This window comes from Pollachius pollachius, assembly GCF_949987615.1.
Source record: "Pollachius pollachius genome assembly, chromosome: 8".
Taxonomy (NCBI): domain Eukaryota; kingdom Metazoa; phylum Chordata; class Actinopteri; order Gadiformes; family Gadidae; genus Pollachius; species Pollachius pollachius.
This window is the reverse complement of record NC_136941.1, coordinates 24,500,821-24,519,415: the sequence shown is the minus strand read 5'-3', so window position 1 is coordinate 24,519,415 and position 18,595 is coordinate 24,500,821. Positions and strand designations below refer to the sequence as shown.

At 47.8% G+C, this 18,595-nt stretch overlaps 2 protein-coding genes across 4 annotated transcripts in view; both read left to right on the top strand.

Annotated features, from left to right (window-relative positions):
- The window catches only part of LOC307078861 (natural resistance-associated macrophage protein 2-like), a 19,459-nt gene extending 12,223 nt beyond the window's left edge, over positions 1-7,236 (top strand). For 2 of the 3 annotated variants that reach the window (XM_079740865.1, XM_079740867.1), the window contains exons 10-16: positions 349-507; positions 609-695; positions 1,357-1,476; positions 2,900-3,049; positions 4,932-5,005; positions 5,080-5,233; positions 5,541-7,236. In XM_079740865.1, coding sequence (XP_079596991.1) covers positions 349-507; positions 609-695; positions 1,357-1,476; positions 2,900-3,049; positions 4,932-5,005; positions 5,080-5,233; positions 5,541-5,648 — 852 coding nt within the window. In that variant the 3' untranslated portion in view covers positions 5,649-7,236. The remainder of the gene's footprint in view (positions 1-348; positions 508-608; positions 696-1,356; positions 1,477-2,899; positions 3,050-4,931; positions 5,006-5,079; positions 5,234-5,540) is intronic. The other variant, XM_079740866.1, reaches the window with a different exon arrangement.
- A 2,410-nt stretch (positions 7,237-9,646) lies between these two features.
- Positions 9,647-18,138, top strand: ctdsp2 (CTD (carboxy-terminal domain, RNA polymerase II, polypeptide A) small phosphatase 2). Its single transcript, XM_079741405.1, has 7 exons — positions 9,647-10,187; positions 12,869-13,044; positions 13,784-13,882; positions 14,354-14,410; positions 15,147-15,239; positions 15,627-15,812; positions 16,589-18,138. The coding sequence occupies exons 1-7, from the start codon at positions 10,127-10,129 to the stop codon at positions 16,712-16,714; spliced, it is 798 nt and encodes a 265-aa protein (XP_079597531.1). The 5' UTR covers positions 9,647-10,126; the 3' UTR covers positions 16,715-18,138.
- The last annotated feature ends 457 nt before the right edge of the window (positions 18,139-18,595 follow it).

Below are 18,595 nucleotides of genomic sequence, written 5' to 3'. Positions count from 1 at the left end.
TAAAACAATCCAAATCAGAACAGTGCCCATGTTTCCAATGACCCCTCTCATGTTTAAATAGTTTTTACATGTACTATATGTCATTTGTTTTGTTTTGTTGTGTCACTGGCTTCCTTACGTTAGTCTTGTTTTTTAGCCTGGCTTGTCATCATGTCTTTCTTCTTTGTTATTTTTGTCCTTGTCCCATTAGTCTGTCCTGTCATCAATGTTTCTGTTGTAATTTGCATATTTTTTGACCCAGGGCTCCCTTGTAAAATTGATTTCAACATCTCAATGAGACTTCACCTTTTTGAATAAAAACAATGTGTTTTACACCTGAATAAATAAAACAAGATAAAATGACCCCAGTCCAGGGAGGTGGATCGGTCCAGCAAGAAAGACATTAAAGAGGCCAACAAGTACTTCTTCATCGAGTCGTCCATTGCGCTGTTCATCTCCTTCCTGATCAACGTCTTTGTGGTAGCGGTCTTTGCTGAGGCCTTTTACGGACGCACCAACGCAGAGGTGGTGAGTGACACACCGCAGGGAGGCTGTGAACTCTGACCATATGTTTATGCATTACCGTTCTCTACCCTTATTATGACTGCAATATTACTATCTCCTCCAAGCACGATGTCTGCAATGCGACTGGAAGCGCCCACTCCCACCTCTTCCCGGTGGACAATCAGACCCTACAGGTGGACATCTACAAAGGGGTAAGACACAGCAGTGATCCCAACCCCCGGTCCCCGGACCTGGGCTGGTCTGTGGACCCGTTAAAACCAGGCCTTGGAATATTTCCAGGAATAATAAAAAATGTATATGTTTTGTAACTTAGGCTATACGAGTCTTGTTATTTCCTCCAACACAAAGACTCCATACATTGTAGTGGAGAAAAAGGGGAAACATTTTGTGAGTTGTCCTTTAAATATTGGTATTTTCAATTCATACAATTCGCCTTTGCATCCTGTTTCATAATATGCAACTACCACTATAAATGTGTAAATGCACTGTGTTTTTGCACTACTTTTGTGTTTATTTAAGTCTCAGGTGACTTTTCTTGTGTTTCTCTTATTAATTGTGTAATTTTATATTATTGCATTGTTGAAGGGAGTCTGATACGCAAGCATTTTATTGCTGTTGCTTTAATTACTGTGAATATGACCAACAAACCATCTTGAAAAAAACAGCCACATCCTTTGTTTAATAATTGATGCACCTTATAATTAAGGCATTGACTATCGGCCCTCCAAATTTTCTTATGAATATGGTCGGTCCTTGGAACAATAAAGGTTGCGAACCCCTGAGCTACAGTGTCCCCGGTGGGCAATCTATCAGGAGAGGGTGTGTGGTGTGACTTCTCTGTGTGTGTTGCAGGGTGTGGTGCTGGGCTGTTTCTTCGGCTCCGCAGCGCTCTACATATGGGCTGTGGGCATCCTGGCAGCGGGCCAGAGCTCCACCATGACTGGGACCTACTCTGGCCAGTTTGTCATGGAGGTATGGCGACCAGCGTCACACGCACCCACGTACGCAAACACATACGCACGCACACATGCCTTTATTGGTTAAGTCGTGGAGACATGTAATGGTGACATGGTGACATGGTGACATGGTGACATGATGTCATGGTGACATGGTGACATGGTGACAGGGTTACAGGGTGACAGGGTGCTGACCCTCAGTCCAGAGACCTCTTCTCTCTGATGGTTACAGGGTGACAGGGTGACAGGGTGACATGGTGACAGGGTGCTGACCCTCAGACCAGAGACCTCTTCTCTCTGATGGTGACATGGTGACATGGTGACATGGTGACAGGGTGACATGGTGACATGGCGACATGGTGACAGGGTGACATGGTGACAGGGTGCTGACCCTTAGACCAGAGACCTCTTCTCTCTGATGGTGACATGGTGACATGGTGACAGGGTGACATGGTGACATGGCGACAGGGTGACACGGTGACATGGTGACATGGCGACATGGTGACAGGGTGACATGGTGACAGGGTGACAGGGTGCTGACCCTCAGACCAGAGACCTCTTCTCTCTGATGGTGACAAGGTGACAGGGTGACAGGGTGACATGGCGACATGGTGACATGGTGACAGGGTGCTGACCCTCAGACCGGAGACCTCTTCTCTCTGATGGTGACACGGTGACAGGGTGACAGGGTGACATGGCGACATGGTGACATGGTGACAGGGTGCTGACCCTCAGACCAGAGACCTCTTCTCTCTGATGGTGACATGGTGACATGATGTCATGGTGACATGGTGACAAGGTGACAGGGTGACATGGTGACAGGGTGCTGACCCTCAGACCGGAGACCTCTTCTCTCTGATGGTGACACGGTGACAGGGTGACAGGGTGACATGGCGACATGGTGACATGGTGACAGGGTGCTGACCCTCAGACCAGAGACCTCTTCTCTCTGATGGTGACATGGTGACATGATGTCATGGTGACATGGTGACAAGGTGACAGGGTGACATGGTGACAGGGTGCTGACCCTCAGTCCAGAGACCTCTTCTCTCTGATGGTGACACGGTGACAGGGTGACAGGGTGACATGGTGACAGGGTGCTGACCCTCAGACCAGAGACCTCTTCTCTCTGATGGTGACACGGTGACAGGGTGACATGGTGACATGGTGACAGGGTGACATGGTGACATGGTGACAAGGTGACAGGGTGACATGGTGACAGGGTGCTGACCCTCAGTCCAGAGACCTCTTCTCTCTGATGGTGACACGGTGACAGGGTGACAGGGTGACATGGTGACAGGGTGCTGACCCTCAGACCAGAGACCTCTTCTCTCTGATGGTGACACGGTGACAGGGTGACATGGTGACATGGTGACAGGGTGCTGACCCTCAGACCAGAGACCTCTTCTATCTGATGGTGACACGCTGACCCCCCTCAGGGTTTCCTGAACCTGCGCTGGTCGCGTTTCGCCCGGGTCTTGCTGACCCGCTCCCTGGCGTTAACCCCGACCCTGCTGGTGGCCATCTTCCAGGACGTCCATCGCCTGACGGGAATGAACGACTTCCTGAACGTCCTCCAGAGCATGCAGGTGAGACCCCGCCCTGGGCCCATGGTAGCAGACAAATCTCTGTCTCTTGTTGCCAGGGAGAATGTCCTCATTGCCTGCGTCGGTCTTAAACACCACCACCCTCTGCTCCTGCTTATTTACTCATGGTGAGCTTCAGAAGATATTCGTTAGAACCGCCTCTTTAGGATCTATTCGGTTCGAGCCATTTCCGCATCACCTTATAAATTATCTTAAACCAGCCATTTCGAAGAGATAAATCACAACTTTGTTTTATGCAGGTGTTATTGAAAGCATAATACACATTTTAAATGTGTATTATTCATAAGTGAGACCAAGTAAATGCATCTAGGCGGATTTCTGTCCACCAGGATATCTCATTGTTTTTATTTCCTCTCATCAGTAAAACAAACACAATGTACTCTAGCCTTTCATACTAGATTCAATGTTATAAGTAAAATTATCAGAATTATCACGAACATTCATTGCTAAAAATGCTTCTCGTTGAAAGTTTTTTTGACTGCTCATGCAAAACAGGTAGGCTTGTGTTTAAGTGCAGCTGTTGTTGTCAAACAATCCATCAATTCGAACAGTCAACAATAAATTTGTTAACCACATAAGGTAACATAAGCATGTCTTCCCCTCCCTCTCCCATACCTCCCTGTCTTGCTCTATATTAAAAAGGATAAAAACTTCAAAACAAAAAATCAATAAAGAAGTGAAAGAAATTCTGCACATTTATTTGGCAACCCAAATAAAATCTACAGAACTGAGGACTACAGAACTGAGATCTAAAGAACTGAGGACTACAGAACTGAGATCTACAGAACTGAGGTCTATAGAACTGAGGTAAACAGAAATGAGGTCTATAGAACTGAGATCTACAGAGGCACATCCATTGAAAGCCTCAACGTAGGCTATATAACACTAAGCAGTCTATCTGCCCTCTCTGATGACCGGTGGTTTGGCTTCTGATCCCAGTGTCCTCAGGAGCCCCCCCCATGTCTCGCCATCGCTGACCGCCACGCGCCCTATGTCATGATCATAACCCCAATCACCAACTTGGGTTTTGAACACGGCGGATGTGACCCATAGAGCAGATGCATTCTGTTGTTGCCCCCGGCTCTTCCTCCTCTGGTCATTAACAACTCATCCGTCACTGTGGTAGAGCACTTTAAGTTCCTGGGCACAACCATCTCCTACACACTCAAATGGGACAAAAACATCTCCCAACTAGTGAAGAAAGGTCAGCGGCGCCTGTTTTTTCCTCCGCCGCCTCAAAGGACTTCAGCTCAGTCCCCCCATCACTGTACAATTCTACAGAGCGGTCATTGAGAGAGTGCTAACATCCTCCATCACGGTCTGGTTTGCCCGCGCAAAGGCCAGGCTACAAAGAGTCATCCGGGCAGCAGAGCGGATCATCGGCTGCCCCGCCCCATCGTGGACCTCCACAGCTCCAGGATCATTAACAGAGCTGTGGAGATTGCGGCTGACCCCTCCCATCCTGCCAATAGTCTGTTTAATCTTCTCCCCTCTGGAGGGCGGTACAGGGCTATTATGTCCAAAACATCACGCCACCTCCACAGGTTTTCCCCCCAAGCAATAGCCCTCCTAAATAAATCTTAAACTTGGACCCCATTGCACTTTAATTTTATTCAACACTGCACTATCTCCATTCCTATTAATGTATTGCTTAAAATGGTACTGTTTGTCCTTGTATTGTGTTTTTGATCGTGTTTTTGATCAATCAAATTCCTAGTGTCTGTATACATGGCGAAATAAAGTTGAATTATTTGGTGGTACGCCTCATAGCGTCCGCTCAGCGGCTCAGCGTTTGCGGCAGCTTGGTGGAAGTAGAGATAAAGCTCCCTGACTATCGGTTGTGTGGTCTGCTTCCTGTCCCCAGCTGCCATTTGCCCTCATCCCCATTCTGACCTTCACCAGCATGCCCGCGCTGATGGGCGACTTCGCTAACGGACGGTAGGCCTCTCCTCTCCTCTGGTGCCCCTGTGTTTCTGTGGGGCGGCCGACACTTAACGGAGCATTCCTCCCAGCCTGCTGAAGGGCGGCGGCGGGCTCCTGATCCTGTTGGTGTGCTGCATCAACATGTACCTGGTGGTGGTCTACGTCAGCGTGCTCAACAGCGCGTGGCTGTACGCCGTGGCCTCGCTCCTCTCCATCACCTACCTGGCGTTTGTCGGCTACCTGGTCAGTGTGAATCTTTCCCGTAAACGTTTTGGTGGAGCGTGTTCTCAGGCGTCAGGCGCTGGAGGTGGAGTCAGCCTCGACAATAAAGAGGCAGGGAGGTGTGTGAAGAAAGACTATCCATGTGAAATAGCGCGGATGCATATTTTTGCACTACATTTTTGTCTTTTAATTATTCATCCAAGAAAGAAAAGCACTTTGCAAACCGCTAGACCTCATACGTAGCATAACTCATGACATAACTGGGCCAACCCTAAACGGCCTTTACGACTCTGTTTTAACCCCCTGCCCTCCCGCACACACGCTGCAGACCTGGCTGTGTCTGATCGCCCTGGGCATGTCCGGCCTGTACCCCTGCTCCCAGGACAGGACGGACACCACCGTCCTCATGGAGCAGCCAGGAGAGACTGACTCCTGACAGCCCCGGCACCCTAACCCTACGGTACAGTGGGCAGCATGCTCTACCTGAGGCCCCTGTGGTCATCCACAGCTTTCATGTGTCTTATGTTATGCATCAACTATATAGGGTTTCATTGGTTCATTTCAATGCTAATTATTTCATATCTGATATTACTAAATACATATCTATATTATCTTATTATAGGAAATACATTGAGCAAGGTTAAAGCATTGAATAAACACCAATATCCAGGTAGGCTACACCATATAGCCTCCATTAGCTGCTTTTCAACACCACGTAAAATGTGACACGCGTGTATGCAAGGCCGACATTGAGTAGGCCTATATAAATATACAGTATGTTAATTCCGCACGTCCTATTCGTTTTCCACCACAAGGGGGCAACGTCAACCAAAATACCCTAGAAAGGTTTTCATGGAACTAATAGAAGTCTATAACGCAGAACAGTGCTGTAATGAATACAGCACACATCAGATGGCGTGACGTGTTACATCATGTTGTTGCATGTTTCACATAGTTGCACTGCAGTGGTGTTGTAAACCCAGCGATCCCGTCTGCCCCAGGGTTGCTTGGCTGCTGAAGCCATGTCACTATTGAGCTGCTCCCATTGTGCAAGCCGCCGCTGGCGGGCTTGAGCTCCAGGCTGGAGGCCCGGAGGAGGAAGGGCAGGCCGTTTTCTGTACATTGTGGCTAAGGAGTCTTGGAGACAAGAGTTATGTAAGAGGGGAGAGCCTTCCCGCCTCCCTTTGCTGTTTTTTTGTTTTTCTCAATGAGCCAATGTCTCCCTGCTCGGCCCCGCAGCCTGTCAACGAGGCCCCTTTCCTGGAAACACAGCCCTGGCAGAGGCCCGTCAGAGGTCACATGGTACAGACCCTGAAGCCTAGCCATACTTAGGGCTTAGGCTCCGCAGCGCAGGGGGGACGTCTCCACGGCCGGGGGCCATGAGTGGGGAAGTGTGTTGTGGACGAAGGGCGTGGGGCTGTAAATAAACACCGGACGTGATGGGGAACTAGGAACACAAATCCCCGCTGCCAGCTCCATGGACGGTTTGTCTGCCGATGTCCTCGGCCCCTAAACGTCTTCCGTCACGCTGCGCGAAGTCACGCATCAGCGCAAATCTATTACTCTGCATCAGAGCAGTCTTATGCTCCACGGTTCAGTTTCTGTCAAACATTGTTGTTATAATATTGGGTAAGTGAACCACAATCATCCATTTTTATGAATTTGTATTTTATTTAGACTATTGCTCTATATGCTATAGTATTCAGTCGTCTTTTATGTCGAGCATAAAACATACATACATCCTACATCAAAATGTGTGTTAATGTGGTAATTTTTTGTTTTTATGTCTAATATGTGTTAATGTTTGTAAGAATTTTAGTTTTCATTTCTAAGATGTGTTTTGTTGATTATGTATAGCTGTGACCCCAATGGTGTGAAATTAATTTTTGGACGGATTTGTTTGTACGCTATATTGATGTTAGAATACAGAAAGATATGGCATTTATCGTAACTCACGTATGCGATAGTTCACAAATTGGAAGACATGGAATTGTAAATATTGTAAAATAAAACCAATAAAAGTGCGTGTGTGTCTAATTGCACCACGAGGGAATTGTTATGTTATTGCACCTTCCTGTGCTACTGATTTCAGATCGTGTTTTTAAAAAAATGGCTTATCTCAGTTCACTTCAGGCCTTACCATAAGAGATGCCAGGAAAAGCCCTATGCATGAGTACCTTTGATTGATGAAACATAGCACCAACCAGTAACGTGTTTCAGCAGATTCTCACCCAGGACACCATTGGATCTCTCCCTTTACCTGGTAGGCCTAGGAGCATTAAGCAGAGAGCTCTGCCCTGTATTTCTGGTTCACTCAAATGCATTTCGCTCCGTCTCTCGTCCCTCAAATATCTAATTTTAAAATAGAGGGGAAAATTTAAGTGAACAAATCTTTATTGGCCCAATAAAAAAAGGAAACGTTTTTACCTACTTCTACTTAGTTCATTTAGTTAGTCTACTTAAACTTGGGAATGTTCGCTCCGGCAAACAGCCGGAGCGTCTTGTTCTGTTTCCACTGTTGGACAGAAGTATGACACTAGATCTCCTTGGAAGGGTCAACAGTCACCATGGATAATTGGATGCTTACAGTTTTCCAACACGCTCACACTAAAGTAGGGCTTTAAATGTGTCCACTCTCGGTTTGTGTTGTAAAGGAATTATTCATAAAGCAGACCTATTTCGATTTTTTGCTCCGCATTAAATCCAAATGTCCAGAAATCCATTAACACTCAGAGAGGCAGTAGGCCTGCTCAGAACCACAGCTTGACGGTAGGGCTAGGAGACATCGTCTCATCATATCTTCTGTCCTACACACCACAGGCAGTAGAGCCTCAGCCAGAATTGACGAACGTGGCCAAATTAACCCAAATAAAAAACTGTTGAATAAAGTTGTGGTTATCTTGACAGAAAATACATGACTCTTGAGCCTCTAAATAATCACAGAGGCTAAAGGCGCCTGGTAGAGGCCTGGTTCATGGAAAGACTAGTAAAACACATGCCCACTGGATTTAGAGAAGAGTGGAAAACACTACTATGGCATTGAATTGATTACATTGATCCCTGCTGCTTTAATTAGGCTATAAGACTAACTGTCCACTGTTTTACCTAATTGGACTGACACATGTTATAAGCATAACAGCATCTCAGCATAACACACGTTAGGATGAGACCTTCTGGACATGATGGAGGTTCTCTCGTTAAGATGAGACCTTCTGGACCTGACGTAGGTTCTCTCGTTATGCTGAGACCTTCTGGGTCCCGATGGAGGAGGTTCTCTAGTTATGCTGAGACCTTCTGGACCTGATGGAGGTTCTCTAGTTATGCTGAGACCTTCTGGGCCCTGATGGAGGAGGTTCTCTAGTTATGCTGAGACCTTCTGGGTCCTGATGGAGGAGGTTCTCTATTTATGCTGAGACCTTCTGGGTCCTGATGGAGGAGGTTCTCTAGTTATGCTGAGACCTTCAGGACCTGATGTAGGTTCTCTTGTTATGCTGAGACCTTCTGGACCTGATGGAGGAGGTTCTCTCGTTATGCTGAGACCTTCTGGGTCCCGATGGAGGAGGTTCTCTAGTTATGCTGAGACCTTCTGGGTCCCGATGGAGGAGGTTCTCTAGTTATGCTGAGACCTTCTGGGTCCCGATGGAGGAGGTTCTCTAGGTATGCTGAGACCTTCTGGGTCCCGATGGAGGAGGTTCTCTAGTTATGCGGAGACCTTCTGGGTCCCGATGGAGGAGGTTCTCTAGTTATGCTGAGACCTTCTGGGTCCCGATGGAGGAGGTTCTCTAGTTATGCTGAGACCTTCTGGGTCCTGATGGAGGAGGTTCTCTAGTTATGCTGAGACCTTCTGGACCTGATGTAGGTTCTCTCGTTATGCTGAGACCTTCTGGGTCCTGATGGAGGAGGTTCTCTAGTTATGCTGAGACCTTCTGGACCTGATGGAGGAGGTTCTCTAGTTATGCTGAGACCTTCTGGGTCCTGATGGAGGAGGTTCTCTAGTTATGCTGAGACCTTCTGGGTCCCGATGGAGGAGGTTCTCTAGTTATGCTGAGACCTTCTGGGTCCTGATGGAGGAGGTTCTCTAGTTATGCTGAGACCTTCTGGGTCCCGATGGAGGAGGTTTTCTAGTTATGCTGAGACCTTCTGGACCTGATGGAGGTTCTCTAGTTATGCTGAGACCTTCTGGGTCCCGATGGAGGAGGTTCTCTAGTTATGCTGAGACCTTCTGGGTCCTGATGGAGGTGGTTCTGATCATCATACTAAAGAGCAGCGCTGGAATGTGTTTAGTGTGGCGCGTGCAGAAAGAAGAATGCCTTTCGCAACGCCCACTTTCCAACCGACCAATCCGGAAAGAGGGACCGTTTCGAGGCACCCATAGAGTCTAAATCGAACGAAAACAAAGCCACGATTAAAATTGTAACTGTTTTCTAATGCTAAAATGATCGTGGTTACTGTTTGCTTTGGAAAATGTCGTCTTTTGGTTGATTTTTATTTTTTTTCTACATCCTCTTTTGCGTTTTTGGCGAGGTTGTTTATCTGTAGTAAGGGGACCTTGAAACCGTCGTGCCCCATTTCCTCGGTTGTTTTCCTCCCCGCCTGGTTCTCCATGTTGTTGAGCTTCGGCGAGGTTCTACACTAGTCCTACGGTCAACAACATACCTGATCTACAATACAGGCTAGGACGACAGAGGACCATAGGACCGATAGCCGAAAGAACCCCGACCCGGAGCCCAGCCCCAGAACCCCGTCCCGGAGCCGAGCCCCAGAACACCGTCCCGGAGCCCAGCCCTCCCGCGGACCCTCGGGGACAGTGTGGGACGGATGACAGTGGTCTGACTGAGTGACTCCTCAGTCCCTGATGAAGGCTCGTCGGGGGTCGGGGACAGGATTTGACTTCGAGGGCTCTGTGATTGTCAGATGGAAAGTTCTATTATCACTCAAGTGCAGAAAGAAGACGTCCAAGTGTCACCGAAAACAGGTAAAACGCCGCGTAATAGTATATATATGAATAGTTGAAATCCTCTCCGTTTGCTCGCAACAATTGCATTATTAAATACAATCTGAACCAAAACAGTGCGTCAATGTGACAGTTGAGCGCTGCGGGCGTCGGGCCGCGCGCACCTCCCACCGCGCACCTCGCGCACCTCCCACCGCGCGCAGTGACTGCCTGATCCGACTCTTAACGAGCTCAACAATCAAGTCATTAATAATATTGAAGCAGGACTCAAGCCATCGACGAATCAAAATACGTCCAGCGTAATGAACAGGGGCCTCCAGGGGCCCCACGTTACCACTCTGAGAGGACATGGGGCATTCAGGGGCCCCACGGTACCACTCTTGAGAGGACCAGGGGCCCCACGGTACCACTCTGAGAGGACCAGGGGCCCCACGGTACCACTCTGAGAGGACCAGGTGCCCTAGGTAACATTCTGAGGACCAAGGGCCTTCAGGGGCCCCACGCTGATCCTCATGAGGTCCAGGGTACTGATGTAAGGGACTCCAAAACGCTAAAAACGCGCGGTTATTCTTTCTCATTGAACCAGGGTTGGCTTTCATGTTGCCGCCGAGCTCTCCGCTTCGTCTCCCATAGCTGCTCTACTATCACAACATCGAAGCGTATTATTATTGTTTGAAAATAGGGTGATCTCGATTTGTTATTCAAATATGTTCCAACGGAGGCCCGACCACGATATGCGGCGGACCCTGTTGTGTTGATCGGTGCTACTACTAGTCCTCCGACCAGCACTAGAGAACACAACATGTTGTTCTGCTCACATGCGCGGAGGAGCGGCAGATCAGTGCGCGGCGGTCGGAGGACAATAAAGTAGTGCCAGCTCTACCGCAATATTCAAACCTTTCTACTCGTGCGTGGCTCGGTTAAGCAAACGAAGCACATACCAATAGTGTTAACAATGCACACGGAAGGAGATAAAGGTGCGTTTGAAGGGGTGCTGGGTGAACGGGCCGTCGTCTGAGAGGTGTAGAGCCGTGTTGGCTTGGCCCAGGGGCCGCGGTGCTGACGGAGGAATGCACTCCACCCCTCCACCCCTCCGCACACACGCCCTCCTCCGTCCCGCTGGAGCTCTGAAGATTCCTGGTTCTCCGACCACGAAAAACGCAGTCTTATTGCCATTGTTAGAACCGCTGTGGTGCGTGTTGCAGCCTTGGATCCACCTTTACGCTTTTTTTTTTAAAAATTAATTTAAATTAGTTATTTCTGTGGGGAGAAAAAGCAAATAGGAAAAGACTCCGATTGTTGAACTTGCCCCCTTTCAGTAAATAGGCCATAGAGCGTTTCCCTGTGCAGAAGGCACTGGTTCAGCACTTGCAGTGATCACGCCAGTGAGATTAAGATTTAAATACACATATTTGGAAACGCATTTGCTGCAGTAGCTGTTCCTTTTTCCTCCGAAAGCATTGCCTTGTGTCAGTGTCCGTGTGTTGACCGCACCGGGGTCCGCGCTCATCGTGCCTAACGAGCAATGGTGTAACATGAGCCTGCAGCGGTGGCTGCTTTATACCGTTTCGTGTGAAAAAAAACCCTGCCTTCGTTAACTGTACATTTTAAACTGAACGGTGTTTTCCCTCTTTCTCACCCTTGTGTCACCAGTTGTTTTGTGCTATCAATTGGAATGCCTATTTGCATTTTGCCTTAATTAGCAAGTACTCCCACTAAACTCCTAGTGCCTCCAGCGTAGGTGCGCACGGCTGAACTCCTTCTCTCCAAGACCACTGGCTGGTCTCTCCAAGACCTCTCGCTGGTCTTTTCAAGACCTCTCGCTGCTGGTCTCTCCAAGTCCTCTCGTCGGTCTCGCCCAGGCCTCTCCCTGGTGTCTCCCGGAACTCTCGCTGCTGGTCTCCCCAATACCTCTGGCTGGTCTCTCCAAGACCTCTGGCTGTCTCCCCAATAACTCTCGCTGCTGGTCTCTCCAAGACCTCTGGCTGTCTCCCCAATAACTCGCTGCTGGTCTCTCAAAGACCTCTGGCTGTCTCCCCAATAACTCGCTGCTGGTCTCTCCAAGACCTCTTGCTGGTCTCTCCAAGACCCCTGGCTGGTCTCGCTCTGGTGGAGAACGTCTTTACCCCGGCTGATTAGAGAGCAGCGAGGTGTGACCCGTCTCGCCCCCTCCCCTGCCTCCTTTCAGCCTGCAGGCCATCTGCCTCGGAAGTGTCTCGGGAGCTTGACATGGTTAGAATGCCTTCGCCCTGTGTTTTTCTGCTAAAGGTAGCCTACCGCTGGAGGGAAGAAAAAAAAAAGAGTAGTGTGGGTTTTCCCGCCCTCTGTGATTATATAACGTGTACCAGCCATTTCCAGCAGCAGCAGCAGCAGCAGCAGCAGTGGAGTCGGGCTCATTAAAACCAGATTTCTTGTGCAGGCTGGGGCCTCCCTGCAGAAGGATGGGTGGGGGGGGGGCTGATCATATGGTGATTATTGATGTTAAGGGGATCCGTACGGTGTATCCATTTGAACAGGCCTAGCGTCTGTACGCTGTAGTGGGACGGCTTCGTGTGTGGGGGTGCGAGGTCCAAGGTGATTGGCTCTGTCCGAGCAGAAGGCCCCGTGTTGCAGCGTGTGCACACCCAACACGCGCTGCTTGCTGTGTACTGTTCCCGTCTGCTTGCTCACACCAGCCTCCCTCTCTGGCCCCCCTCCACCAGGCGCGGTGAGCCGCTCCTCTCTCAAGCAGCCAAAGAGCTGTAACATCTTCAAGGCGCTCTTCTGCTGCCTCAAAGCGCAGGATGGCCCCAAACTGCCACCACCCCCACCGCCACCGCCTCCACCGTCCTCCCAGCATGCCTTGCTGGAGTCGCAGGAAAATGGGACAGTTGTCAAGGTAACGCACTATTTACACGCACGCAGTGATTTACAGCCCAGGAAGGCGGTCTGGGAGCTTGTGAACTAACCAACCCGGTGTGGGTAATAGTTGTGTGTTGGAGAAGTCTTTATTTCAATTGAACAAAAACATCGACCGAAACCGAGTCAAGTGACTCTTTCGAGTCACTTGACCATGAAAACAGGAAGGCCATCACTATAGACATTTGAATCAACATTATAAAATGCGTCTTTTACCTCAGCCTCTACCTGTACACACAGAGCACTTAAAGCGCAATAAAGAATGAATGTGATGCTCGCATTTGAAGATCCAATTGGTTTGACTCTCAGGCCTAGCTGTATTGGCTGAGTTAAGAGGAAGGTTATCTGTGTTTAGATGTGAGGTCTAGACTCCTTTTTAAAGGCCAGTTTTAACCAGAGGCCGTGTTTGTTCATGCGCGGCCTGCCCTCTGGCAACAGCAGCCAACAGGAAGCAGAAGATTTAGGCTCTATTGGCCATTGTTTGCCTTCATAATGTAATGTATTTTCTTTTTGGTCAATATTCATACGACTAGCTTGTGTGTCTGCGTGCGCGTGTGTGTGTGTGTGTGTGTGTGTGTGTGTGTGTGTGTGTGTGTGTGTGTGTGTGTGTGTGTGTGTGTGTGTGTGTGTGTGTGTGTGCGTGTGTGTGTGTGTGTGCATGCGTGTGTGTCTGTGTGTGTGTGTGTGTGTGTTTTTTTTTTTTTGTCTCCTCTTCCCAGGATGAGGGCAGCCTACTGCCTGAGTTGGATCCCCAGGACCAGGGAAAGATCTGCGTGGTCATAGACCTGGATGAGACCCTGGTCCACAGCTCATTCAAGGTATCTGCTCCTCCACACTAACACAGCATTACTCGGCCCCAGAACAGGTTTCTCTCTGTTGGGCCACCTGAGCCACTCTCTCGGCATTCCAGTTCTCTAGCCCCGCTGATTGCAACACTCAAAGTTGACCCACACACCGTGTTAGAACGCTGTCTACAGTGTTGGCCTGTAAGTCTGTGCAAGAATCCAACTCATTTAAATTGGCTTTGAGCTTTTGGTTAAAGACAGTTGTTGACGTTGAGTCAGCGGCCCCATATTGTTAGTCAACCCGTATTAGGGTCTGTGCTCTTTACTGCGGCCAGGGCATGGTGAAAGATGTTTGGGGCCGTGAGTGAAGTCCATTCTGTGTATGTAGGCCAGGGCCTGTGAGTTATGGCGTCAGCGCAGCAGCGCAGAGTGTTCACTTTCTCACTCGTTATGTAATGCCATGAATGTACACATGCTGACCCCCTCTCTGGGCTCCCTCCACAGCCCATTAGCAACGCAGACTTCATCGTGCCAGTCGAGATAGAAGGGACCACCCACCAGGTAAGACCTAACCTGCCTGGGTGTAAGGTATAAGGTCTGTCGTGTGTGTGTGGGTTGTGCTTGGCGGTTCAGGGATCAGTGTTGTTATGGTTGCTGCGTGGCGCCCTCTGCTGGCCATATGGAGACTTGAATAAAGGCTGAGAGGCCCAAAGGAAATCACTCACTTTGTCTTTTTTTGTGTGGCTTTGAAAATTGAAAATTGATTTTATGTATGCCAATTGGGCTAATATAATCAGATTATCTTAAGTGATTCGATTTGTGTATAGAGTGGACGACTGTTTGACATGTGCAGAAGCACTTGTCTCTGAAACATGAATCCTTGTAACCTCTTGAGCTGGGACGGACTCATCTTTTTTTGGCCATGGCTTGGTTCAAGTAATCCAGGATAGGCTGGTTCACAACCGCACGGCCTATTTTTGATTACTTGTTTCAGGAAATGGTACCTGGCAGCGGAGGAGCTGAGAGAGGAGGGCCCGGAGTCGGGTTAGTCTAGGCAAGGGGGGCTCAGTAGTACGGTTCTTTTCTTCCCCAAATGTTACTCTTTCCATATTTGTCTGTATCCAAAGTATTGCAAGTATTATAAAGTATTTATAGGAACATTTATAAAGTGTTATAAATATTGACTCTTATCTGTTTCATGGTTATGACAATCAATTCAATAGATAACGTATTTTTATCCCCATAGTCCTTGGGAAAGTAGCATGCCACTAACAGAAAGCCGTTTTGTCTCCTCGAGGTCTACGTCCTGAAGAGGCCATACGTAGATGAGTTCTTGAAGAGGATGGGGGAGCTGTTTGAGTGCGTGCTGTTCACAGCCAGCCTCGCTAAGGTATTTAGAAATCGGCCTAGCGTTACGCATCACATTTTTGTTTCCTGAGGCCCTGGCTTAATGTGTGACATTATGTGTGATCCTCTTCCTGTCACTACCTCTTAGATGCTTCCCGTGCTTCGGGTCCTCTCAGTAGTTGCCTATGTGTTGCTATAAGAGATGAACCAAACATGACACAGTCCCAAACACAGGTTATGCTGTGGGGCTTAAATTAGCCACAGGTCATGCCACTGCTTGGCACCAATTTAAGCCAATCCTAAATAGCAATAAGCAGAGGTTGGCCTGAGCTGGCACTGCGGTTGGTATTTATTCAGAGTGTTTGGTTACTCTTTAAGCGTTAGTTCATGTCTCCCCCCCACCCCCCCCCCCTCCCGGGCCTCTGGGCAGTATGCGGACCCAGTGACTGACCTGCTGGATCAGGGCAGTGTGTTCCGGGCCCGTCTTTTCCGGGAGTCCTGCGTCTTCCACACGGGCTGCTATGTGAAGGACCTGAGCCGGCTGGGCCGGGACCTGAGAAAGACCCTCATCCTGGACAACTCCCCGGCCTCCTACATCTTCCACCCGGAGAACGCTGTGAGGCCCCTCCCTCCCGTCCACACACACACTGCGGACCCAATGAGGGCCACACTTTACTGCTCCGACTACATGACGACTAGGCATTGATTCAGACTCAAACTTATCGTAAAAATAAGTGAATATCTTTGCTGTATGTACTTGTTTTATGTGTGACTTTTTAGAAGATGCTTAGAAAGATGCTTTTTAATGTACCTTCAATGAAGGTATTGCAAATCGTCTCATTGTCTCATATTAACATCGATGGTAATTAGTTAGAAGATTATACATTTCACAAATTGAGACGTTGATCTATGTGTTTGCCATGAGATCCGGTTCCAGTTGGATTAGGAAGGTTCTAGATCCGATTCTGTTGCTCACCCCTGCCTAGGTGGAATAAGAAAGGTTCTAGCTCTGACTCTGTTGCTCATGCCTAGGTGCCGGTGCTGTCTCCAGTTGGATGAGGTTCTAGCTCTGACTCTGTTGCTCATGCCTAGGTGCCGGTGCTGTCTCCAGTTGGATGATGTTCTAGCTCTGACTCTGTTGCTCATGCCTAGGTGCCGGTGCTGTCTCCAGTTGGATGAGGTTCTAGCTCTGACTCTGTTGCTCATGCCTAGGTGCCGGTGCTGTCTCCAGTTGGATGAGGTTCTAGCTCTGACTCTGTTGCTCATGCCTAGGTGCCGGTGCTGTCTCCAGTTGGATGAGGTTCTAGCTCTGACTCTGTTGCTCATGCCTAGGTGCCGGTGCTGTCTCCAGTTGGATGATGTTCTAGCTCTGACTCTGTTGCTCATGCCTAGGTGCCGGTGCTGTCGTGGTTCGACGATGTGGACGACGTTGAGCTCCTCAACCTTCTTCCCGTGTTCGAGGACCTGAGTCAGGCGGATAACGTTTACACCCGTCTGGACCAGCTCCGAGGGCCGTAGATCTGCTGTGGTCTGCCCACATCGCAGCCCCTTGGTACCAATAGGGACCCGGTGCTTTCCGAGCCTCTTGTTAATCTTTTAAAACATTGCACCAAACACGGACTTGTATCTTGAGTCTTTCTGCACATGGGGCCTAGCATGTGTTAGCCACTATTTGAAAGCAGAGAGATTTGGAAACGGCCACCAAAGTAGTTTGCAAACAATCGCTCCAGTGATTGTATCTAAGTAGTTATTTTGCCGTCCCTGACTTTACCCTGGGATGTTTTTGTATCATTGTGCCTTTTTTAAGGAACAAAAAAATACATTGGCTCACTTTTTATTTGAACAGCTTTTGTTATTTTTTTCTAGTTTTTTTTATATATAAATCTATTTTTGAACAGTAAATGTGGTTTATCTATGCAACCCATTAATTGACAATACCTCTTACTGTAGACAGCTGGTAATGACATACTGCCCGTGTAAATGGAGAGGTTGTGATTTAGATGAGTGAATCAGCAATGGAATACGAAACTGTACTCTACCTTCTTTTCTACAGAACTATAGGACACGTGATAAAGTTGATTATTTATCATACCAGTTCCAATAATGGTGCAGTATTGGAACATAGGGACGGTTGATGGGATATTTTGGAATGACACTATGGCCATTTAAAAGCAGACACACTGGAATTCGCCGGTGGCTCCTGACTTAATAGAATTAAAGCCACATTTGTTAAACAAGGTAATGAATGATTTGTCCTTATGTTTGTCTCTGATGATTTGAACAATATTGCACTTGTTTTATATTCAGTGCTAAGGTGACAGGTGTGCCTGGTGCTGTTGGTGTAGAGCAGGCAGAGCGCACTGTGGAGATCAAGTGAAAGGCTGTGCTACTCGCAGTGCGACACTTGAACATATCATATCTGATGAACGTTTTTCTGTATTTATTGGCCAATCGTTGTATTGTCCAGTACCTCTTACTGCTGAACAGTTTGGCTTGTGATCCATTGCCTACTTTGTTGGTGGTTCAGTGTTAGACCATCCAGTTGTGTTTGTGCCTTGGAGTCTCTCGTCTCAAAGGAAGGGGCAGGCTGTGGAGAACCGAGTGCAGCAGAACCTGAGTCCACTCTCCTGAAGCCTGTTTAGTTATGCAGCAAAACCACATTTTCAACTCCAAATTATTTTTCATCTTTTCTCCACTGAGAATTACTTTGCTTATCGAGAAATATCAACATTCTTTAGCTTTACAATTTGTACAACTATTGCCTGCATGTTAAAAAAATAGTAACCAATTATTATAAACTGCCAAATATTTTTGTTTAGACGGTAATGATTGAATTGTCTTATACTTAGTGTTTATTGAAAATAAGAACGTTTGTACAATCAGACCCAATTCAAGCTAATTCTTCATGACACAGTGTACAAATAAAAGATGATTATATTTTACTGATGTTTTTCCCTAACTGCACAGTTTGTATGACTTGCAAATGGTAAAAAAAAACATAGATCATTGATGTTGATAGTTTTCCTCACAATTACCCCCCCCCCCCCCCAAAAAAATAAAACCCATTACAATACAAAAAAAACAACTAAATACAAAGAAAGTAGCTACTCTATTAATTTTAGCAATAAATTCTATCAATTCTACTCTATCAATCTGGTTTAAAACCTGATTGCATTACAATGAATTACATTAATTTACTTTCAAGACTTACCTGCAAACACTTAACACTTAACCACTGCAAACACTGCAGCGCATACATTATTTAAAGTACTTTTAAGTAAACAAATGACATTAATATTCCAGCGCCGTCATGAGGGTTTTCAGCCAATCACATTCCCTTCATGAGGCTCTTCAACCAATCACAACGCTGCGTTGGGAAGCCATTTTAGGTGTACTCGG

Excerpts from the sequence above, each read along its gene's own strand:
- ctdsp2 (XM_079741405.1), top strand. The coding sequence starts at position 10,127 with ATGGAAAGTTCTATTATCACTCAAGTGCAGAAAGAAGACGTCCAAGTG. Across the intron at positions 13,883-14,353 it reads TGGTCCACAGCTCATTCAAG|CCCATTAGCAACGCAGACTT; the intron begins GTATCTGCTCCT and ends CTCCCTCCACAG. Across the intron at positions 14,411-15,146 it reads TAGAAGGGACCACCCACCAG|GTCTACGTCCTGAAGAGGCC; the intron begins GTAAGACCTAAC and ends TGTCTCCTCGAG.